The sequence below is a fragment of the Prosopis cineraria genome, unplaced genomic scaffold (genome assembly GCF_029017545.1).
Source record: "Prosopis cineraria cultivar Desert tree isolate PC_DT_omini unplaced genomic scaffold, ASM2901754v1 PC8, whole genome shotgun sequence".
NCBI lineage: Eukaryota > Viridiplantae > Streptophyta > Magnoliopsida > Fabales > Fabaceae > Prosopis > Prosopis cineraria.
This window is the reverse complement of record NW_026555339.1, coordinates 10,881,865-10,907,964: the sequence shown is the minus strand read 5'-3', so window position 1 is coordinate 10,907,964 and position 26,100 is coordinate 10,881,865. Positions and strand designations below refer to the sequence as shown.

The 26,100-nt window shown below is 30.2% G+C and overlaps 2 protein-coding genes across 2 annotated transcripts; both read right to left on the bottom strand.

The window, feature by feature from the left end:
* Positions 1–2,517: 2,517 nt before the first annotated feature.
* On the bottom strand, positions 2,518–6,972 carry LOC129318642 (rhodanese-like/PpiC domain-containing protein 12, chloroplastic). The gene is made up of 8 exons (XM_054963525.1): positions 6,653–6,972; positions 6,027–6,146; positions 5,736–5,827; positions 5,269–5,369; positions 5,038–5,148; positions 4,519–4,627; positions 3,710–3,760; positions 2,518–2,813 (listed from the first exon to the last, which is right to left on the bottom strand). The coding sequence occupies exons 1-8, from the start codon at positions 6,891–6,893 to the stop codon at positions 2,733–2,735; spliced, it is 906 nt and encodes a 301-aa protein (XP_054819500.1). The 5' UTR covers positions 6,894–6,972; the 3' UTR covers positions 2,518–2,732.
* A 3,739-nt stretch (positions 6,973–10,711) lies between these two features.
* Positions 10,712–19,338, bottom strand: LOC129318158 (protein CLT1, chloroplastic-like). The gene is made up of 10 exons (XM_054962772.1): positions 18,675–19,338; positions 17,769–17,914; positions 17,020–17,057; positions 16,121–16,236; positions 15,372–15,471; positions 15,245–15,280; positions 14,787–14,837; positions 14,558–14,681; positions 13,858–13,983; positions 10,712–11,244 (listed from the first exon to the last, which is right to left on the bottom strand). The coding sequence occupies exons 1-10, from the start codon at positions 19,145–19,147 to the stop codon at positions 11,075–11,077; spliced, it is 1,380 nt and encodes a 459-aa protein (XP_054818747.1). The 5' UTR covers positions 19,148–19,338; the 3' UTR covers positions 10,712–11,074.
* Positions 19,339–26,100: the final 6,762 nt, after the last annotated feature.

Genomic DNA, 26,100 nt, shown 5'->3' with positions numbered 1-26,100 from the left:
GTACAAACAAACAAACAAAACCAAACCCCAAAAAAAAAGGGTAAGGAAAATAAAATAATTTTTATATATAATAAATTAAAATTGGATTAAAAAAAACAGTTTTGAAAAATGAGTGTGTACTTCTTGGGGTGTTTGTGGAATTAGGAAAGACAATGGGCTAATAATAGTGAGGTGAGATTTTAGGAGGCTTATATTAGAGGATGGTCATTGAAAGAGTCTTTGTCGTGTCTTTTAGGGCTTTATTCAGACAAAGGTGAAGAGGATTTTTCGGATAAGAGAAAATGATTAAATAAAACACGGTTGGATATCACAAGGTTATCTATCATTCGTGAAAATAACAACAGATTAATCAAGTCCGTACTCGTAACACAAGTATTGATTTTCTTCTAGTAAGAATAAAGAGATTCTTACTCAACCAACTAGGGGTGGGTCGTAAGTCTAATAATAATAAAAAAAACTAATTTCTTATAATATAACAAATTAAAATTCAAATCCTTATTAAAAGAGATATTCACATTTCGTGTTTAATTATGTTTTAAATAAAATTGCGTGCAATCTTACTCTACAAGCTTGTGTTGTTGCATGCACTTATTCGGGTACAAAAATTGATCTCTTGCACAAATATTTTTTTCTTAACAGAAGATGGTTGAGTGATAAGAATCTCTCAAACATCCTTTAAATAAAATCTCTAGTTGAAGTCTTGTAAATAAGAAAATGGGGTAATACAACTTTCAGTCATTTACATTTGTATGAGTTATCAATTTGGTATCTCAAGTTTAATTTATATTGTTTCAGTCCTTAATGTTTACATCAATCTTCAAGTTAGTTCTCAAAATTTTATAGAACAAATTAGCCGTCAAAATAAGCTGATATGTAAATCAAGTTGTTGATATGGAATATACACGTGGATAAATTAATACATATAAGATAAATTTTCAATTACTGATTATTGCTAATGTGTATTGATTTTTTATTTCCTATTTTCTAAATTGTAAGTTATACGTTATTTGGGATTAACAATAGCAGCAAATTAAGGTGTGCAATGGTGAACACTAAATTGTCAAAGTGAGATGACGATGAGATATTTGTGCGCAAATGCTCTTCTTCCTTCTTTTTCTTCGTGCCCCAGTAGACCTTGATGGAGATAGGTGATGCAGTGTTTGGTTTTGTAATTTTTGAAAGGCTGAATATGTTGCTTTTCTTATTGTTTTATCCACATCAGCATTCCTATTTCTTACAATATTAATCTATATAGCTGTCACATCATCATTTCGTTAGCCATGTCAGAAAAATTTAACCGTGTTAATTTCTCACATAACATTAAGGACTTTTTAAATAAATATATAAAACGTTAAGAATTAAAATGATAAAAATTAAATTTAAAGGATCACATTAATAATTCATGCAAATGTAAAGGATTAAAAATTACATTTTTATAAGAAAATTTATGTTGAGAATTTCCTATTGCTATAGACCCTACCTTAAATCTCTTTGTTACCAAAAATAGAATAATCTTTTAGCGTCACAGGACTTTTCCTTTTCAAATAACCATGTTGAAAATAATTATAGAAAGAGTTGGTAGAAAATTTTTCTCAACAAGATCGCACACTCAGTAATGTTGTTAATCCGATTTGATTTATTACTTCTTATGAAGCCATAAAATCAGAGTAGTAGTCTAACACATTAAAAAATGAACAGAATCAATTTTCTTGAGTGAATTGTGGACGAAATTAAAGTTGAGAGGAAGTTAAGCCTCCATCAACCAGGTCACGTCTAAAACTTGTTTATAAACACTTAAACAAGCCAGACTTGAATTTTTAAAACCTAGCCTAGCCTGTTTAGGTATATTTATACATTTTACATACTTAAATTATATTTTATTTTATATATTTAAATTTTATCCTGTAATTAATTTTTTATCCAGGAATAATTAATTTCATTTTCTTCCACCCTAAATTTTAATTTTTGTAATTTTGCAACATGTAACTCTTTAAAATATATTTTATTCAGATTTATTATAAGTTTTATTCATTTTGATTATATATAGGCTTTAAATAGGCTTTAAGCCTTTAAGCCTATTCAAAATCCGAAACATGTAGACTTTGAAGCTTACATAAAAATACAAGTTTTGGTAGGTTTGAGATTTACTTAAAGACTTTGAGACTTAAATTTAAAAATCTTTTTAAATGCCTACATATAAAGTAGGCCTTCCCAAGCCTACTACGAACTCAAGGTTACGTCTATGAAAAAGCATGCATACAGCCTTAAGCTTGGGTAAAACTTGAGGCTTGTATTACAGGCTCAAGCTTGTTTGATGAAAGCCTAACTTGTCCTATTCCCACTCCTACCATAATTAGCCACATCTACGTGAGGCTGTTTGATTAATAGAAAGGATGAGAATTGACTGAATTAAATTAAATAGCAAAACAAAAATAAAGTACAAAAATGGATTTCGCGTTATATGTACTATAAAATGTCTGGACTTGAAATGCATCAGAACTCAGCATGGCCAGTAAATGAGAATAAACAATGTAGAATATATGAAAATTACAGCCTCATATTCCAAAGTTTCACTACTTGCCTCAAATTATTGTTTGAAATCCCAAAAATAATCTACACTAATGACCTTTTCTCCCAACAAAATCTTGCCATCAAGTATACAAACATGGAATATCATGCAGGCAGTAATCTATTGTATGAAAATATTCTGGGAAGGGGACCAAAAAAATAAATTAGTAAGTAGGGACTGATGGATCAACCTTCACAGCATATGCATGGATTCCCCCTGATATATTGTATACTCTTCTAAATCCCTAAAACACAAACATCAAAACAGTCAGAAAGAGAAGCGGAGTCTCAGTCCAGTAGTGCCTTTCAAAGATTGGAGAAATTCTTGCAAAGACTAGGTGTACAACGTCATCCATACCCTATCCAATAAAAATATATCATGTCATATGGCTGCAAATATGAATTGATTCTGCCATTAATGATAATAGCCATCATTGGCAAAATCAATTTATATTTACAACCATCTCACATGACATATTTTTATTGGATAAAGCATGAATGATGTGGTGCACCTAGTCCGTGCAAGAATCTCTCAAAGATTGATGCATTAAAAGTTCACATTACCAACAGTAATAATGAAAAGTAAAAGAAAATTGATAATTCACAGAAAACACTGTAGCCTTGTTTGGTAAGGAAAGGACGTGTAGAAGTAATTTTTTTTTTTAAATATTTCTCATATCCTCGTTATTATTATTCAAGATTGTTTATGTTGTTCATTACATTTGAAAATAACGTCGTCATAATAATTTTCTAAACAAAAAAAAAATGTTTTTCCCTTTCATTTCTTTTTCATTGTGTGCCAAATGAGCTCTATATGATAGGAAGTTTGATTAGGAGATTTTTGGTGTATCTCCATTGAATAGTAGATATTGAAAATCATTCAGGGACTTCCTTTCATCAAGCAAGAACCATTTTTTTTTTTTAAATATTTGTAGATCACATTCTCTGCCTTGAGAACAGAAGAATTTTTCCTGCACTAAATCATAGAAGAAAATCAACAATTATACGAGTGACTCAGGACTCTGTAGTTAGATCCTGATGTAAATGAACGACCTTGAAAGAAATTAAGAAACCAAAACATAAGGGAGAAACTGTTTAAAGCTGGGCTACAAGAGAAGCCATTGTAAATTGTAATTTGTACCTGTGACTGCAGCCACTTGGCAACTTGCAAGGACCGCATGCCATGATGACACTGCATTTCCAAAGTTTAGTTACTGAATACTTTGACAAATAGAATTGCACAACGAAACACAGACTTGTTAGAAACTGCCAAAACATTGGATTGCAGGATGCTATTGCTAAGCATTCCTTTTAGTCAAAATATCAAAGCATTCAACAAAAGTCTATAAATTCAGTTTGAAGCCAATCGAACACGATATAAATGAATATACACAGTAATAAGATGAGGAATCATCAACTGGCAGTCGACATGGAAAATGGTCAACCTGGGCTTGCGATAAATAAGTGGAGAAAAACCTGTAGAAATTCATATTCTAACCAATACTTTAGACAACACGTAAAAGACAATTCAGTGCCCAAGTAACATAGGCACAAGCATTAGTACAGGTGCAGGTAAACAGGCATGGGTTACATTAATATTTCCAGAATATAGGGTAAAGGTACTAAATAAATAATGAAACCTAAAGTTCAGGTAACTCAAAGTCAACTCAATATTGTTTCCTCAAAACTTTTAGGATAATTTTTTTTTTTTTTTTTGGTTTACCTTTTTGGATACAAGAAACCTCTACCCATACCCCACCCCAACTTTACCACCTGAGCTAGTCTCAGGTGGCTATTAGGATAATAATATTTAATTTAAAGAACACAACAATATTAATTCAAATTCAAATTGGAAATTCAATTTAAAGAACAAGAAAAAGTACTGCAAGGCTGGTTTTCCAGCTACCTCTTGGGAAAAACATCATGTTAAGATAGATAAGTTGTACTCACCAAAACATATGTATCCTTGTTAGGATCAAATGTGGTAGTGATATCAGGTCCCCAATTTCCAAATTGTCGGAGGGGAAGAACCTTAAAACCTGGCAGAGATGCTTTCTCCCTGTATAAAAGGAATGTATCAAGAAGTGGTAGAAAAGCAGACATAAGCTATTAATGTAAATGGAACAGCCTGACAGGAGGACATCGAGAAAACTAAAGAAGGAGAAAAATAGACAGAACACAGTGGAAGAGCCTCTACATGAATATCACACAGACCTACCACCCCGTTTTCCACAGTATGCTTAAATAATAGTGTTAATGCTGAAATGCTCTCAATACTTTCACTTAAAGAGCACATCAACTTCTCAGTTTCTTTATTCAAGCAAGTTACTGCCTCCATCTTATCACTTTAGTATGACCATTCGCCACTCATTCACTCAACTTAATTGTTTACAAATATTAAATAAATGAAATCATCAAGCATATATTTTAATGATTCCCAACACCAGTTAGAGTTGAATGAGAGCATACACTTCCTCTGGCTCTCGAACATCAATCAACTGTGCCTCCTCCATGAAGTTGGGATCCTGAATTTTTGCATGAAGCTCATTAGGTTGAATGTCTTGAAGAATGGTTTCTTCCCTACAGGACAATTAGCGAATATTCAAGGCATAAATATATGACATTTACTGAGACAACATCTTGAACTTATTCACCAGTTGTATATCCAATATAGAAATTTAGGCTTCATGTTGAATATACCTTTCGGACAAAACTTGAAGAAGGTGCCATCCAAATTTTGTTTTGCACCTTACAACTTTGTTTAAAGGTGCATTAAATGCAGCTTCCTCAAATTCAGGAACCTATCACAATATCACCATCAGATGTATGCTCAATCTCAATGATAAAAGAGATAGTTGACTTCTATGATGAAGGAGAATTTTCAGTTTTTTATTTCAGTACAGGATGAACAATGCAGTTTCTTTTAATTTGTACATACTTAGTTCTAGTAAAATGATCTAAGTAGCAAACATTTCAGACCATATAACTCCAAGTTTGATGAACTTTTATAGCCAGAAGCCAAATAAGAACATTCACAAAAGGGTGTAATTACCATCCCGTAGCCCCACACAAAGTAGCACCAACATAATAAATAGTTATGCAAAGACATTGCATTTAAACTTCCAAAAACTAAATACATAAAATAAATTGCTATTGGTTTAATTTACCATTTCCCCCTTTCTCACCCACCCAAGCATTCCTCCTTCTTCTTTGGATGGGCAAATTGAGTGTTCCACGGCAAGATCACTCAAGTCTTCACCTGAAGATGTATGGATATAGAAGCAAAAATTAGAAAGTTAAACAGCAGAAAACTATCTTCCAAACGATAACTGCTAAATTTATAATCTATAAAGTGCATAGATTGACCAAAAAGTTCACAATTTTGTTTCTTATAAACAACCATGTGTCAACTTTTCACGTGCTCCTTCTGAAAAATCCAAAGATTTAGCTGTTCTAACCTGATGAGATTCTCTGCTGAAGATCCAATAGTAGCTTCTGGTCATCTTCTTTAACTAGCAAATGTTGCACCAGAATCTCCCTAGAACCTTCAGCACTACGGCTACTGCTGCTACACAAGGCTGACAGAGAGTAGATTTGGAAATTCATCATTAGAAAGTATGAATATCATGTCAATGTTATCCCAACATCAATCCCAAATAGTTTTGAACATATGACTATAGAATACAATTTTACTGGCAGCCAATTACAATATTACAACTGCCGCCAACGGCCAACATAGTCTACACCACTCCATGAAAATATCAAAGAGAAACCTTAAGCACTTCACAGTCACGCTCAGTTTACCCTCCCGCAGCATATGATTCCCAACTACCAGTTAAAAAATTGTATCACCGTAATGACTATAAAAACTTCGCAGAAGACAAACAGCTTCAATTTTCACGTTACTCAGCGAAATCTAACATGACCTCCAAAATCATACGCTCAGAGTCAAATTGGAAAGTTCCGACAAGCAGGACATGGAGGGGGGAAATAACAAAAACAAGAAGATACCAAGGTGCAAAATCTACCACTAGTAGGAAACGAAATCATGAAGTAGTTAGAGAGTTTTTGGAAGGATTAATACCTCTGACTTGGCGGCGCGACAACCCCATTGTAGGAAGTAGTTGCTTGAAATTGAAGGAAGCAAGAGGATGCGAAGAAGTCAGAAATCCGTGGGAGAAAACCCTGCGAGATGTGGAGCAAGTGAAGAAGGCGCGAAGATTGGAAGGAGAAGAGAGGGAGAGATTGGGGATGAGAGATAGCCTCAGGGCACTGAGAGCTGGAGACGCTATCATTGGAAAATGCGAAGCTCTAACTCTAAGCATGGCTTCACTGAATTGAATCAAAGCGGCGAATGGGGGCACCACACAAAAGGTCGTTTGATTGAATTTCGCGGATCTTAACACAAATTAAGTCAGATAATCAAACAATTAAATTCAGTGTCAATATAAATATACAGCATGCCCCCCTAACCTTGGCAAAATTAGGAAGCGTTAATATCTAGGCAAAGGTCCCAAGGTTTTAATTAAATCTTATAAGAAACCATGATTTTAAAAAGAAAATGAAAAAAATGACAATAAAATATCTTTAAATTATCTAAATGTATATTAATCTTATGAAATGGTATAATTCTCTTACAGTCCCAATAGATATTTCTATCATTAGAAAATTATAGAAAATGACACTTTGCCTTTTATTCAAATTAAAAAAATTTATAATTTTTCATTTACAACTTTTATTCATATATTAATAATTTTTATTTTTAAATTCACAATAATTTAATAATTGTTCATAAGTCTTAATCTATAGGTCCTAACATGCATCAGTGTTGAAAATTTATAATTTTCTATTCATAACTTTTGTTTATATATTAACAATTTTTATTTTTAAATTCGCAACAACTCAATAGTATTTTGAAACTCCGCATCTGCAAGTTCTAATATACATCAGGCGTCAAAAATTTATAACTTTCTATCCACAACTTTTATTCGTATATTAACAACTTTTGTTTTTAAATTCATAACAATTCAATAGTTATTTGCAACTTCACATATGCAAATTCTAATATGCATCAAGTGTTTAAAATTCTCATGTTTTCATTCACAACTTTTTCCCTTGATTCACAATAATGCAACAAGGAATTGTAATTTATTAGCACCCTTTGTAAATTGACTAAATCGGTAAAAATGAATTATCACTCTAATCTAATAAATAACAACTTTTATTAATTTAAATGATAAGAAAACCTTAAAAAGTAACAACTATTTAAGGTTTTGTTATCAATTACATAATCTATAACTTACATTAAAATATTCTACAATCCTTTTGACAAAAATATATGAAGGATTGAATCTTCTAGTGTCATCCTAACATGTCAATCATCTCTCATGCCAACCTGAAATAATAAAATAGTCATTCATCAACATATCTATTTTTTAAATATCATAATTATATATATGTTATGTTTTATCCAACAACAACTATTCTTCTTATATATATTCACAACTCTGTATTGATCATTTACAAGTTTAGTTTATGCATTTACAACACAACTGAAAATAATATATCATTTATCATTTATTCATGAGTAAACAGTCATACCCACATATAACAAAGAAAATGAAGATATCAATCATAAAGAGAAAATGAAGATATCAATCATAAAGAGAAAATGAAGATATCAATCATTTATGCACATTAACACATATCAACTTCAACTATCACATATGAGAGGAAAATTTTCAAGAAGAAGAAACTTACCCATATACAGCACAGCTAGTAGAGGAACCCATATACAGAAACTCAAAAAGAAATAAAACAAACAAGAAGGAGGAGAAGGAGAATGAGAAGGAGAAGGAGGAGATGGAGAAGGAGAAAGAGACGAATCAAAAGAAGGGCACAAAGAAGAGAAGGGCAAAAGAACAAGAAGACGAAGCAGAGGTAAGAACGCACAAGAATGACTGTACATTAAGCCATGAGATTTTTATTTTATTTGAGAGCAATTTGGTCATTTCCTTTAATTCTCTGATAGAAAAATCTCATGATATTCCAAGAAAATTATGCTATTTCATTCGATCAATCTATCATTTACATAATTTAAATGAATTTTTCTATCATTTTTTCCAAAAAATAATCCATCTCATGTTTAATAAAGGATACATGGGATCATTTATTGTCATTTTTTAATTTTATCATTGTTGTAAATTTAATTTTATGACTCACCCTATATTGTTTATCTTTGTCTTCTTATTTTTAATAAAGATAAAGTTAAAAAAATTCATTTTAAAACATATTTAATGACTTAATTATCATTACTTGGTTCAAGTAAATTAGTTAAAAGCACCCCATATTAATGATGCGAGGGAGTATGCATTTAAACAAAGAGACTAAATTGTCCTTCAGGATAGGAGGTTGAGGTTAGGATTTGAAGGTCGCTTAGATTTTTCAGGAAAAATTTAATATTTTATCATAAAATTTTACATGCTTAGTTAATTTTCATAATAAGATAACAAGTGGAAAAAAGTAATTAACCCGAGAATTTGATACACTTGACTTTGGTTTTTCAAAAAGAATATACCATTTTGTTTCGAAAAAATTTACATAAATGGTTAATTTTTAAAATAGGATAAGAAGGTTTTAGGGGGGGGGAATTAACTCGAGAGCTTGGTGCACCTAATTTTGATTTTTCAGGAAAAATATACTATTTTATTTTTTTTAAAATGACATGATTGGTTAATTTTCATTATAGGATAACAGATTTTCAAGAAAATTAACCCAAGTCCATCTCAATGTGAGGCCATAATCTCAATTAAGGGCTCATTTAAATATCAGTTGAGTATAATTGATTATAAAAAAATTAATTAATATGATTAATTTTGATTATAATTGATTATATTATAACGTGATCGTATTTGAATTTTTTTAAAAAAATTGATTTTGACATAGTTGAATATGTTTGAAAGATTTAATTAGAATCTATTTTAAATGTACAAATTACTACAAAGGACATTACTTTTGAAAATGAAGATGTTAATAAAGTTGTATAATTTAATGTATGTAAAAAAATAAATTAATATATGCAAATTCAAATAAATTTAATAAAAGAGAAAGATATAATTCTTAAATTTATGATGCTTAATTTATGGGAAATGTTATGGGAGTTAATTAACAAACGTGTCATTCTAATTTATTTTAATTGCAATGTCATGGGAGTTTTTTTTTTTCTAAGTAATAATTTAACAGTAGAAAAATAAAAGCGACTCAAAAGTTTAATTCATAGACTAAAAAGGTTCAAAGATTAACTGTTAACAAATGAGCTAGAGAAGAGTATAAAATTGAAGAATATAAACAACAAAAGCGAGACGCTGGTACATGCAAGGGCAGGCCGCAGGGGTATCTTTGGACAGCTCATATTTCTGACAAATAATAAATCAAAGTAATAGTATAATCGAAATTGATAAGCTGCAGATTAAAAGAAAACAAAGTTTGGCTTCTAATAATCGATTATCAGGAAATGAAGGTGTTTTGATTTTTTTTTAAGCAAAATCATGGTTTTGTTCATATAATTGATTCTAACTCAGTACCCAAACAGGCACTAAGCCTTATTGTACAAGTTAAAATAACAATAAATATATTTATATAAAATAGAGAAGGTCCTTAAATATCATGTTCTCTAAAAATAAACCTTTCCACTTGACTGTGAGGACCGAGACTTATTGAACTCAGTTAACACTCAAGCTTTCTTCCAAAGGTTAAAGGCAAAACATGCATTCAAACTCGAGAAATTGGCCAATGTGCTTGTCATAGTAAAGACAGTTATAAAGCTGCTTTCTTTGCAGCAAATTTTATGTGAAATTAGGAAAAAAATTAATTTTGTCTAAAAACTAATTCTATATAATCTGCTTTATTTTAGTGCGTTTAATTATCAGTGATTCAACTATGATGAAATAATTATTGCTGTAAACTACATAGTAATAATAATAATAATAATAATAATAATAATAATTGTGTTGATGCTGAACGCAAGAAATAGGCGATAACTACCCCAATTTCCTTATCTTCTTTTGGATCAAGACGATAGATCATCATATAAAGAGAAACCAATAGGGGATAAGTACATATAAAAGTATGAAAGCCATTGAAATAGATCTCACCCAACTCTTTTTTTATCGTATATTAACTCTATCAATTTACTTAGCAAATTAAGAGAATCCTAATGCCTTTTGCCGATTTACACAAAATTGAGGTAGGACTTTCTCTAACCAAGTTCCACCTCATTCTGATTTTGAGTCAAGTAGGATTAGGCAATGAGCCTTCTCTCTCTCTCTCTCTCTCTCTCTCTCTCTCTCTCTCTCTCTCTCTCTCTGTGCATAAGGCATGCAGATAGAAAGTTACTGAATCAAAAATCACAAGCACGAATATTTTCTGTTTTCCACCTCAATCAAATGATCATTCAGAAAAGCAGAGCTGAATCATTTTGATTGCTGCACCATGATCATCTTGGGCTCTAAGTGGAAGCTGATACGTTGGGAGAAGAGGAACCATTAGATGGAGTCCAAGCATAAACCAGCATGCCCAAAACCAGAATGACAGCACCTACAACAAAGCCTGTTGGAAGAGAGGAGGCAACTCCAAGGTATGGCAATGGCAGAGTGAAGATGTAGATAGATATTGGAACTGCCACACATAATCAAATTGCATCAGTTAGGTCTGACTCATGAATCTTGCATATGAACAAGGAAAAAAATGGTGAAGCCTATGGCCAATTCAAGTTAAGACTCAATGAGAAGTTGATTGATGTGCAATTCCTATGTTTTGCATCAAGATTGGATGAGATAGTTTGAATTGTAAAGATATCCATGTATAGTATTTTACCAATATCTTGTACTCCCTCCAATTCCTATTATAGAATGCCTTTTAGGAGGATTCTTTGCTCTTTAATATAAGGCACTTGATGAAATATTAATTACATCTTTTTAATATTACCCCTATTTAAATCCATTAACTATAAGAGAGAATATAATGCAAATTTAAAAAATCTGCATTTAAACAAGGGTACAATTTGGAAGTTTATTTTATTTTAAGATAAAGTTAATAATTTAACCATCTCTTCTTGATTCCAATAAAGTAGTCAGAGGTGCCTTATAATAAAAACTAGATAGAGTAATTCATATTAATCTTTAACATGCCTTTTTCCAAGATATGTGACAGGATCAAACTTTTGACTATTCAGTCACAGAGGATCTAATACCATGTTTATGATCACTTTAACTTGAAAGCTTAAATTATTTAGTGAAATTGCCACATATGTGGAGGGCAAATTAGATGGTAGAGATCACTAATGTATTCTAGCCAAAGAAAGTGGAAACAGAATATAACTAAGACAGTACACCAAGAAAAATTCATGGCACCTGTTAAAAAGTCGTTTTTTTTTTGTCCTGCATATATTCCTAACAAACAGTCTATCCACTTTTCATATATTCGTCCTTCTTTCCCAAAGTACTTTAGATAACCTCGGATAAAGAACAAAGAATAGTTTAGTTACCAATCAGCCTAACAACTTGGCCATATGACCATTAGGCATTGTGCCTTATAAGTTTTTGGAAGTTATATTAAATCTTGACTAATCTATGTCAAGTGCGGTTGGATCATATGGGCATAAAGCTCTACTGCATTAATTTTCTCCATTAAAAAGACTTAAGCCAAGACCTTACTTAAGAAATCAGTGCCAGACCACCAGAACCAACTGCTATGGGTATTTATAATGAAAGCTTTGACGAAGAAGCTTGTGGCCTATCAATTCAAGAGCATGGAAAATAGCTCACCTACTAAGGACATATGTTCTCAATCAGTTTGTCACACAATATTGATTTTTCCAACATTTCAGAGGGTCATATACTAGAAAATTTGTTACTACTTGCATATGACTGGATCAAGTACTTTCTTTAAAAAAATTAACCGAAAGATATAATGAAAGTATATAAAACTAAATCATGGATCTTACACAAGAGTCCTGATGCAGAAAGATTAGCAATTTTTATTTCAGGCACAAGTTACTGAATTCAGAAAAGCACCATCATTCAAATTATCTAGTTTTATCTAACTCAGACAGGACAAGAAAACTGGCTCACATAGACTACCCTGATGTCCATACTCTAAACAGACTCAGTACGACAATCCAAGCAAAAATCAGAAGATTGTCGCTTGCAAAATAAATTATTAGCTCTAAGAAATGTAGATTAATCATTGTGGATGATTTATTTAGGTTGGACCCTTTCATCAAGTTATTAGGCCCGTTGGAGTAGGACATTTTGAGTCATTTCTAAGCAATTTCATCAACATTGAGTTTAAATTGAACTGAATCAGATTAAGTTTCATCATATCATCACATCATCTTAAAACCGAAACCCACCCACCATCAAATTTTACCAACCTTATTTATGCTTTCAAGCACTTGGATAAAGAAAAAGTATTAAAAGCTTCCCTTTTTGTAGTTTGTTTATGTTGCCACTGCAATAATAGAATAGGATCTTCATTTTCTCACACAATTCACACGTAAAAGAATTCATTCATGTACCATGAGGAACGGAATTTTAACATGAATACTCAAGGTGCTGATTATCCAACCATAGTAAATATTTATTACCACTTCCTCTTTTAGCTAAAGCACATTCCCCAACAGGGGAAAAAAGAGGTAAATGCTTTTTTAGAATAAAAAAATTACCACAATATATCATGTATAAATCATGATTTAGTTTATGGTTAACGATATCATTTTCACCACGTAGTGTGTCTCATTGATCATATGAACCACCTGACTGGCCATAATTGCATAGAATCTTGCTAATTTTTCTTCTAGAATCTTGCTATTTTTTCTTGTGCAAATTTTCAAGTTAATGCTGCTCTTCTATTCCTTAATGAGTTGCTTTTGACTTTCACACAAGAACCCACTGACTCTTCCTCCACCTCCTTAAAACTCTAAATAGCACTTCTTGCCAACAAGAATCTCCAGAGAAAAGCAAATTGCCATTACTTCCTAGAACTATTATGTGTTTTTAGGAAAAGACAAGGTGAATTCCCTACCAACTGCAATATCAGCAGCCTATATCCTTACTAATAGCCACCCATTGCAATAAGATTAATCATCAATGCACCAAAATATTAAAACAAAGTATCCACCAAATACCAATTATAGATCTCAAAGGGGAAAAAGAAAAAAGGCCACCAATCTAAGCAGGTCTCATCACTAAATTCTTCAAAAGATATACCTCACCAAAATAAATCACATACCGCAAAGGGTGGCAGCAAGACAAGATACCAAAGCTGAAGAAATCTTGAGAAGATGAAGCAATGAGATATTGAAACCAATGTTAGCAATAATGAACAGCAAGGGAAGCAATGGAGCACCGTCACATCCTGAAACCAGATAGTGTGAGTTCAGCGTGCAAAATTCATAAATCCGCAACTTTTCCATCATAAGAATCACATACTTGAGAAAAGAAAAACAGAATTCCAGGGCATCTAGTCTAGGAGCTAATATGAAATTTCTTTCTAGAAGTTTTACCACTGAAACTGGAATTTCATAAGCTATTACTAACAATAAGAACCTAAGTTTTTAAACCATGAAACCTTAAATGTCATCCCGAATGTCCTATAACCAACATAAAAAAACTCACATGTTCAATAACTGATGCCATAAATATTAACTAGACTAACAATAGTTTCCATCAGAAAGATTTTAACACTCCCTGGTTGGGTTTTGGTTATGAAACTAAACAATTTAGTTCTCACACTTTGATTTTTTGCACAGCTTCACATGTGAAGTAATCACACCCCTGTCACTGGAGGGCATATAATGGCAAGATCAAAAGATTGTGAATTATATGCAGTTGATACCAAGTGAGACAACCAAAATTTCCTATGCACAAAGACAATTATGACGACCACCATCAAAGAAAAATGATGATATAAAAAGGGAAAAAGAGCTTACCTTTCGATAATGTACCAACATTCAGAAAGCAGGCTGCACCATCTTTAAGGTAGTTTGGTAGTTGATTGAAGGGAACACCCCATAATTTTGACAAGAAGGGCAGGAGAAGGCATATAAACAATGTCTGCATTAAATATAGGTTCATACAGTTAGGGATCCAATAGCGTACATATGAGAAATTTCAAAGATGCATACCAAATTAATGTACGGCATATTGTAGGATACGTACTTGGAATGCAGATCCAAAAGCACTGACAACAAACAGGTCCAAGGAACCTCCCTGTTAGACAATATAAAATATTATTTAATATATGACCGTCTTCTAACCAGAAAACGTAAGTCACCATCTCTTTAGAAAATAGAAAAATATGAAATAGTTAGCAATTTTATATATAGAAATAACATATCAACATGAAAAGCATGGCTAGCCAGCTGGAGTCTCGGAATAAAAGATCTACTGATTAAATGGACAACTGAAATGAACTTAAGAGCAGATGGAAACTTCTTCAAAGCTTCAATATGCATTCAATCATCTCTGATCACTAACTTTAAAATTTTACATCCAGTAAGTAGTGCACCAGAATTGATATCGCCCGATTCAAGCAGTCAAATGCCATATGTTATGGCATTTGAAAATCATAATTTGCATAAAATATAAGGATCAAAATACTTATCTGCTATACACACCTTCAGTTTCTGGGTTGCGTCTCGAAAGATGACTTCCTAGAAATAATGAAGATGCCCTTTGTTACCATAGAGAAACAAAGTTTGAAAGTAAATGCAAAAACCAACAGCCATCAACGAAGACATCAACCTTCAGGACAGTATCTGCTGCTTGGAATAGAAACGAAAGTATCATCAAAGCACTCCAGAATAAACCACCTTCCTTCAATGAATTTCCAGCACCAGGTCCACTAAAATAAGTAAACAAAGGCAAAAGATCAAGTCATAGAAATAATCTACAAGAAACTAAGAAAGTCACATTTTTCATGCCATCAACCTCTGGAATATAGTTCAGATTTAACAGTTGACGAAACAGAAACTTATAAGCTGTTATTGTTGATGTAATCTAAAACAATTTCGTGAGTCTTTCACTACACCTTGGAATAAAATTATACCAGTCTTAGACTCTGTACCATAGCATTTCAGACTTCATTTTGATGAAGACCAAGGAACAATGTCAATTACTAGTTGGAGTCACTAAGAGGATTTAAAAGCATAACGCGTCACCAAAAAAAAAAAAAAGGAATGCTTTGTCGTTCAGCATGAAATTCAACAGTAAAATTTGGGAGCTATCAGGAGTTTCAGAATCAAGTTTCTTTAAAATGACATATAAAAGAAAACAACTTTATATCATCAAAGCAATCTGACCAAAAATCAAAATAATCTCTAAAATACTAAAACCACAAATAAAAATGTTCAAGACACTTATTCAGAATTAGTTTGTTTACATGATTGTAGACATTATCATTTTCCTTGCAAATACATAATTCAACAGTGCTTTATCCCTCTTTATACACAAAAACTGAGCCAACATAATCCGACATATTCACATTCCCTGACCTTGCTACAGAAATAATTACACCAACAGCTACAAGAAAGCATCCAAGTAGTTGGTTGACTCTATATCTTCTTCCAAGAAAAATAATTGACAGAAGAATTTGCCACACAAGAAAACTCTGCAAGGGAAGTTAGTTAAAATAATTATACACGCTTTAACTTCTACATTAAATTTAAGCCTGTCATGTAAAGATGAAATAGTAGATGCAAAGACCCAGGTTTTGGTCAAAATGGAAGTGTTAAACATTTTTTCTTTGCATGAAAACAATTAAGTTTATGTGTCAAAGTTTCAACTTTTGGCCAACAGAGATAGATCCTGGATTGGATCACTATACATCCTTTCTGTCGCAATTTTTACAGGGTCAATCCTTTGAAACATAGATGATAGAACAACTTGACCAGTCATCAAGCAGGTTACATGTCCCCGCACAATGCGACTTTAACTATTAGGTACCTAAACAGTTGATCTTTCCTCTTCTCATTTCAAAAAGTGTAAATATTGACAAAAGCATAAGCAAATACACATTTTAAGCACGAATTATATTTTATTACTATAAAGACAAGTAATATCTTGAGCAACTAATTCTGATTTTTCCCCTTTTCAAATGGTATCTTGCAATTGCAAGATATCTAGTTTTTATTTTGGATAATTATATCATAACTTTAATTATGACGCAGATAATAAAATAAACATCTGCCAAATATTCAGCATCGTCATTAACAACAATTTTATGTAGTTTTCACTCATATACAAAATCTGGAAAATAAATAACAAGAGTGTCAGATACAGAAACCTATTTGTTTAATAAGTTGACAAAAACATGGCTCTCCTTATTCTACCATAATGATGCTATTGCAGCAGTAATTTGGATCAATAGTAAACGCTAACCAATGCTTCTTACCTGAGATAAAATTGGAATTGAAGCTCCAGAGAGAATTGCTGACACAACAGAGAGAAGAACACATAATTATATGAAATTCAGACATTAAATTTTTTCTGAGGAAAGCCAAAAACCGTACAGCCCATTGATATTAGTATCTAAGTCTCTATCAGAAAAGAAAGGAATGACTATCTATGATACACACCAAATTTTTTTCGGCCAACAAATGCATCTTAAATTAGAGTTAAAGGAAAACGCAAAAGCAAATTGAACTCAAGACAAATCATTAAATGAACCACAATTTTCTATATTCACAATTAAGTTTAATTGATTCAGGAAAGTTGAAATTAGCTCAATCAAAGGCCATAAAAACATTAAAAAGATGGGTCAGAGTCGTATGCTTCAATGTTTTATGATGTACATTATCTGCTAATGCAATTCTTAAGCTATTGGAAGATAATTATACTAACGAACTAGTATTTTTCTAATACAGGGAGTTACAGTTTGAATTTATTTACTCAAAACATATGGATGTGCCATGAATAATTCTAAGTTGACAAACAAGTTTGATCAACTCATGCAGACAAGACTGACTAACCACACCCAGAAAACAAAACTTATAAAGAAATTATCTGCATGTGGAGATCATGAGTGATGACAGAAACTAGCATTATACATCAGATAGACCATAATCAAAGCAGACTTCTAAAAAAACAAATAATTACAATAGAATAAACTTTCCAAAATTTGGATTGGGATAAGAATATTACTTCCTGCTGCCATTCCTGCGGCAGCACCTAGAGCCTCCAGGAGACCAACAGCAATAAATGGTGCTTTTGGCGTAGATAGCATTTCATCAGTAACGATGCCTGCACGGTATCGTACAAGCAAAATAGAGAAGTATACAGCTAGGTATCTGAAACAAAGAATATCTGATTAGATTTGGTTATATTAACTCTTTGCAGGCGTCTGCATTTTATGCCATGACGCTCAGAAACCGGGGGGGGGGGGGGGAATGCAAGCAGCTTATTCTCCGAAGTAAGAGGATAGTTTTACTTTTATACAAGTTGAAGAAGGCATAGCAGAAAAAGCAACAAAATGTGGTAAGATTATCATGAAGTATACTTTCTAAATCCATCCAAAGGCTCCCCCATTACGATGACATTATTGGGTACAGTGTTTCCCTTTCGGTATATGTTAAGTTACTGTTCAATCTAGCGAACCAAGAGGTGAAACAATGAAGACAAAGTTAAAAGTAGATACTGCTCGCGTCGGACCCATCGGAAATAGGACCAGGAAACAATCCACCGCTTGGACCCACTTGTGGAAAAATCATTATAAAAACTGACGTTTTTATTTTTATTTTTTTTCATCCCAAAATTCAATGAATAATGCAGAGTAAATAAATGACCAATTACGCATTAATCCTTATTTATATTTTTATATACGTTTGTTATTCAAAAAATTATAACTCAATATAGGTGTTTGTTCCGGCCAAAAAATATTTTTGTTAATTTAAGTTATTCTCTTATAATAATATACATATCTATATATATATATATTGGAAGTATATAATTCCACACAAATTAAGCGTATGGAATTACAAACTTCGAAAAATAATCACAATCACAACAATAATTGTTCATAATCAAATAGTGGGGGAGGGCAGCAAGTACCCGACCGTAGCCAGCTGAGCGAGGAAGAAAGGATAGTGTTTGAGGGGTACCAAAGCGAGCTTATACAGCACCCTGTTTCCGACGCCCATCACCACCGTCATTAGGGCGGCGAACGCCACTTCCGCAGTCCGATTCGCCCTTCTCCGATCACTCACTACCGCCACAATCCCATCACCGTCACTCCCGCCCTCCGCCGCGACATCCCCAATCGCGTACCCGCAGGGTCTCACCTTCTCACGCTCCCCGACGTCGTCGGATCTCTCCCACGCGCCAGCTGGCCCCGACACCTCCACCATCCAAATTCTCGAACGCCTCCTCGAAGATCGCAACACGATGCCTGAACGCTGAACTGCATAACTGAAATGGACCTCACATCCCCCGGCGGCCCTCATCATCTGCAGAAGCTGCACATGACCGCTCGATGAGGCAGCACCGCCGGCGACGGCAGCCATCCGCCCGGCAAATGACGCCATAACTTCAATTTCGCCGGCGACGGTGCGCACAGGAATGGCGGAATACACGATAGCGATTATGGAGGAGAGGAGCGACGACGGAGATTGAGCTCACATGAAAGACTTCACCGTGAGATTACTTGGAGCCTCCGACGAAGTTCAGAACATGAATGTTATGTGAGCCAAGGCGACTCTACATAGCCACTTCCGTTTTGGAAGGGGCTCTAACGACTGTAATAAATTATATTATATTGTATTATTATATTATAATTATAATACTATTAAAATTATAACATTTCGGCACAGCACAAACATGAAGAAACGACAAATCAAAATTGCCCTTTGCATCTAGACTTTTGTTAGAGGTGACACGTTGAATTTTTCTTCAAGTTGTTGTTATTAATTATTGCCATATCATGTTTGATGTTTTGAAGCATTAAATAGATTAAGATGTATAAAATTTTTATAAATTTTAAAACAATTACATATAATTTTTTTTATATTTAAAAATTTAAAATTATTTTTTAATTTTATTTTTTAAAACCTCTTATTATTAATTATATTACTTTTTTATAAAGATTAAAATATTATTAAATAAAAATATTATATTATATAATTACTTATACTAAATTTTTTATACTTTTTAAATAGTTGAAATATCGATAATAAAAAAAAATATTATTGTTATTATATAAAATTTTAAATATTTATATTTATATTAATTTTATTCATATGCATAATTTTATTGTTTTAAAAGATAATTTTTTATTTATATTTTTATGTTAGATTAATGTAATGTATATGGTTAAAATATTTAAAATTTTAAATATTATTATTTTAGATTAATTTATCTTTTAATACTAGAAAACTACATAATTGATAACAAAAAATATAAAAAAATGACACAAAAGTAAATATTTAAAATTTTATACAATGATAATAACATTTTTTTTTGTTACCGATGCCTCAACTATTTAAAAAATATAAAAAACTTATTATAAATAGTTATATAATATAATATTTTTGTTTAACAATATTTTTTAGTTGAATGACGTTTTAATTCTCATAAAAAAATAACATAATTAATAATAGAGAATTTTGCAATCCAAAATTAAAGGTGAGGAGGTTAATATTAAACTTTTTAAATGTGAGATAAATTATATGTAACTGTCTTAAAGTTCACGAGGGTTTTATGCATTTTAACCTATTAAATATTACTTTCTTTATTTCAATTTATAAAATATTTTTAAAAAATTTCAGCATTTTAAAATATAAAATATTTTATTAAAAATAAAATTTTATTAATAATATTTTTTTAGGATTATCCTTTTCGATATTATTTCTCTTTAATAGCTTTGTTAATATTAACCTTTTTATATATTATCTCTTTTTAATTTTTTTATAAATGAAGTATTAAAAAAAGATGTTTTTAAAAATTTATATTTTTTTAAAAATAAAGTTATAAAGAATATTTAATAAAATTTATTAATATATAAAATTTTTTATAAGTGTTTTATAAATTGAAATGAAATAAGCAATACTAAAAACATACACATGTACTATATATTATATTGCAAAAAGATGTACAGTATTATATAATATTATTATTTTTTTATTGTTAATAGGTATCTTTCTATTAAAGAAAATATTGTTCAAAACTAGTGCAGGTACTAAATATAAGTATTTCTTTTAATAAAAATTTAAATTTTTATTCATCACATTATATAGGATTAGCCTCTTTAATATACCCCAAACCCAACACTTGTTGGTTATATGATATTATTTTTAATATTAACTATATCCTTCTTGTTGCATTATTATTGTGAAAATCAACTATTAGAGGATTAGACAAAAGAGTTGGGAAAGAGGAGAAGAATCAACTACCAACTAAAAGAAAAAATAAATAAATGTTACTCCTTTTGTTTAAAAATATAAAATATTTTTAATTAAAATTTACTTTAATAAAGTAGTTACATACTTTTAAATTAATCCTATTTTTTTATATTTATATCTATTAAATACCTTACAATAAATATAAAGTCATTCATCAATATGGGCACTTTTAAAAAAATGATTACACCTCGAAAGATTAAAATTTTTTTATATTTTTTAATATCTAACTTTTTAAAAAATATCTTATATTTTTTTTAACAAAGGGAGTAGATGCAATGCTTTATTAATTTATTGGCCATTGTTTTTTTTTTTAACTCAGTGTGTGGAGCATCATATGTGAGGGATCGCTTTCTGTGAACGTAATACATAAATCAGGATCAACATATCTGGTTAAATGAGTAAACTGTTAAACCAGTATTTTAATTAATTTAATCAAATACTTTATTTAGAATTAATTTGACCACTATTAAACAATAATTTTGACCATTATATTAATATAATTTAAACTAGTGCGTTGACTTGTTTGATTTTCAGTATCTTAATTTATGAAGAAGAGTTAGCGTCAATGACCTTGTTGAGGGGCTAAACGCTCATGTCATTAGTGGCTACCCCTCTAACTCCAAAATAAAAAAAAACAAAAATGAAAAAGAGTTAGATATCATTGAGGGAAAAAAAAAAAACACGACCTAACTCAGCTTTAACCCCAAAAAAAAAAAACATTTGCGAAAATTTTAAATGATTTAGGGTCTAACAGATTTTAATTTTCTTTTACAAATGCGTAGCCGAAGAAATTAATATTGTAATTTTATGAATTTACTATTTGATTAAATTTTACAATTTAATATTTATTTTTAAAAATTACAATAATTCAAAATTATCTAAATTTCCAAAAAATCGTTTTTTAAAAAATTATAAAAATTCATAAGAGTTTTAAAAGAGGGATATGATTCCAACTTGAAGTTGTCCTCTTAATTAAATTAACCAAAATTCACTGAATGGAGTCAAAACTAGACAGCGTTGATTCTACTTGAAATCAAATTCAAGTCCTCTTTTTATTTTATTTTAGAGAGGATTATTGCTTTATTCTTGCGAAATGTGAATTAGTAACATGTTTGTATGTTTCTTTTTTTTTAAAAAAATGTGAATTGTTTAAAACAGAGAATTTAGAGAAAATATGGTATAAAATAGCAATAACATTTCAGTTATAAACATTAAAGATGCTTAAAGAAAGGGGGAGGGGGTGAAATAGCATTTTAGATCAAAAATTAAACAATCTCGAGTCTATTTAAAAAGATGCTTCGCAGTTATGTTTTAGCAGTGAAATGCAATGAACTCAACTCAACTTAAAATTATTTGAAACTTAAAAAGAATTTTATAATTTTAAATATTAATATGCTCTTCTTTAAAAAATAAAATTACATTTTTTTTGCCAGAAAAAAAAATTACATTAAATCTACCCATTTCTCATTGAAAAGAGACGTACCAACAATCTCTTTCAAGTAAGAAAGGTAACTCTATCACTAAGACAACTTAATTTCCTCATGATTTAACAGTGTTTGGGTTTTTTTTTTTGACAATTGGTTTGATATTTTGATTAAATATATTGTGTTTGATATTTGATAATGGAGTTTGTGTTAAATGGATTTAATGGACCGTGTGCATATATCATAGATGTCATTTAGATCTAATTTTAGTAGTTGTTTGGCAAAAATAAAAACAAGGTCGCAACATGTGCTAGAGACACGGGATTTCAAAAAAATAAAAAAATCTAATTTCTAATCAAACATGAAAAATTCGGGCTCCCTTACTACAATTCACCTGAATATGAGAATGTGGAGTGAAGAAAATTAATATAGATATAAAAAAGTAGATGTATATTAATTAAAGAAAAAAGTTGTAAGGCTATGCCAACTGTACAATAGAAAAACAAATATTAAAATTACATGATAAAAAATAAAATAAAATAAAGTAGCAAACGCGAAATTTGAGACTGATAGTTTGTTGATGCTAATAATGATTGTTGAGAGAAAGCTCCTCTATTTATAAATGATTATAACTTGGTGTCAAAGTCTCATAATTACCAGTTTTCTTGAATTTAGAAACCACTTCTTCTATCGTAGTTACTCATCATAGATAAAGTGTGGATAACTGAATGGTTAAAGCTTCATAAATATTTTCCTTTAATTAGTTTAAAGCCAATTAAATTGAGTTGAGCTTGAGCCTTCAAATTCACAATTTGGGTATAAATAATATTGTAATTATTATTATTATTTATTAATATATTAATATTTTAATCGATCGTACATTTATTATTATTTTATATGAAACATAATATAAGATAATACCAATCCTACAAGGTTTTCAATTATTTGGTGCATATATATTCTCCGCATTTACATGGGACTTTAACCTGAGATCTTGTCTTTGAGTAGCTATAAGTTATTCTATTAAGATCAATGCCTATGGGTTATTATTGTATAATTTTATACATCATGATGTATTCATATAGCATATAAAGAATTATTTCTATATTCCATAGAATATTTTTCAATTGATAAGGTTTATATTTTTCAATTTCGTTAACGATTTGTAGCGTCTCATTTTGGAAGCTAGAATCGCATACGATGCAGGGAATTTGATCTAGATAAGCACTATCATTATTCATTTAGTCACTTTTTTTATCTTTATTTTTCACCATCATCAAATAAAATATTTTATTAAATTAAAACCGCAAAGTACATCATTTTTATTATAAAACTAATGAACACACACAGACACAACTTGATAAGAGTATTAGACGATTTAATTATATAAGAGAAATAAGGGAGGAATATTCTCATTCACTTTGATTCAGATGAGTTTGCTATCTTCATAGGCATCCAATTATTATTAAATGTTAATACATGAATTTGTAAACTTTGGATTCAGGGAATAGCATAAGTTTATTCACTCAATGAGTATGTCATGTGGCATAATAATAATGATTTGATTTAATTTAAGAGCTGTTAGAGATTTTTCATATATAATACTTAGAAAATAATAAATTTCAAATTTTTGAAAGAACAATATAAGTAAGGAGTGTTCTGATCATAAGAATTATTTTAAAATTTTAAATAAAAATATATTTTGATAATTTTAAGTATTGATGAAATTTAACAATTATAATTAAAATAAATATATATCATTGAGCGAGTATAATTTAGTCTTTTGTATTGCTTATCCATGCTAACATTTATTATGTACATTTCCCAAAGACAACAAATCTTGATATATTATTTGATACATACGAATTTTTATGTTAGGAGTGGAGATAGGGGACCAACAAGGTCACAACCCCCTAACTTTTTTATTTTTTTAGTAAAATATAGAGATTATATATTTTCAATTTCCTTAAGTTAGTATATTATAAAGGCTTTGAGATATTAAATAAAATTCTCAATTCAATTCTATAGTAGTTTTTTACACATGTGTGGTCCAACTGTTGTAGTAGTTTGAAGATATAGTTATCATAGGATCTACTTATTTTTAACAAAATAATGTTACAATTGCTCCTAAATCATTAATATCATTTAATTTTGCTTTCATTTTATATTTGATGGAAGAAATTATAAGAATTATTATTAACAAACTTTATAAAGCACTGCAACTAAAAGAGATATATTGAATAAAGAACATATCAATTAAAAGAATTAAATAGCAAATTTAATAAGTAGGTAATATAGGTTTTTTGCATTGAACATAACTTTAGATCCTAATTATGCATTTAAATTATTCAATTCTTAAGGGAAGATGAAATATTCTCTAATTTAATAATAGTTTATATTGAGAAGGAAATTTTAAAAATTTCACCACAAACATGATGATATTAATATTTTATATCATAAAAAATTAATGAGTAAAATTATATATATATATATATATATTATGTGTGTGTTCGTGTAAAATTGAATGTAAATATATGGGTTGAAATTTTTATGTTATGTTAGTGATATATATAATAATTTGATTTTATTCATGAATGGAGAAGACTAGGGATGAATTATTCATAAAAGTAATGATTAGGTTCTTTCTAACATTTCCAAAATATGATAACATTTATATCACTCCTTCAAACATGTTCATGATTATTGTTGATCAAAATGTATCTTATTAAAAACCTTAGCAAAAATAATCAATGAAACAGAAACTACTAGAAGAAAAAAGAGCACAATATTTAATTTTTTATCGAAGCTATCTCATTATACTAAAAATTTTATTAAAAAATCTAGTGGGATAAAAGTTTGATTAAATAAAAAAGACTACAACATGTGATATTTTACTCCCCCTATGACAATGTCATTTCTTAGAGAGAATATATTAATGAAAGATCCTTGAAAAAAATTTAATATTTGACAAAGATTATGAACAATCAAATACTTGTTAAAACACTTTTTTTCATTTATGAATTTATTAATGTTTAGTTGTTAAAAATATTTTTAAGAAATTAAATTTGTTTCTGCAATGTTTGTTGATATTTTCCCTATTTCTTAACATATGTATGATTGTATCCCAAGATTGCAAACCATCTTTTTTAATATACTGTTGCTAATGACTTGTGATAAAACCTTCCTTTTATAATGTAGTTTTTTTACATAATATTTTAAATTCTTTAAATCCTTTTTCTGTGCATATCTTCTGGATATGTCATTATATCGTCCCATTTTATAATTTGTCATTATAAAAGTAGAAATTATACTCTCACATACAAGCTCTACTTCTTAGTTGTCATCTTCACCATCAAAGCTGACATGTTCTAAGCCAGCCTTCTCAACATAAGCCACCAAGTGTTGACAAATACGGACGTTGCCTTTAATGATGATTGAAATTTAAGAGAGTACAAAAATAGTAAATTTTGGCGGAGGCAACAACAACAACAATACTGGATTAATTATGAGGATCATAGACGCTAAATTATTATACGAATAATATTATAAATTTTAAACTTTTAAAATGTATAAAAAAATTTTAATTTTTAAATTTTGAATTCATAAAACTTTACCATTAAGTTAGAGAAAATAATAATTATTTTTATAGTTGTGAAA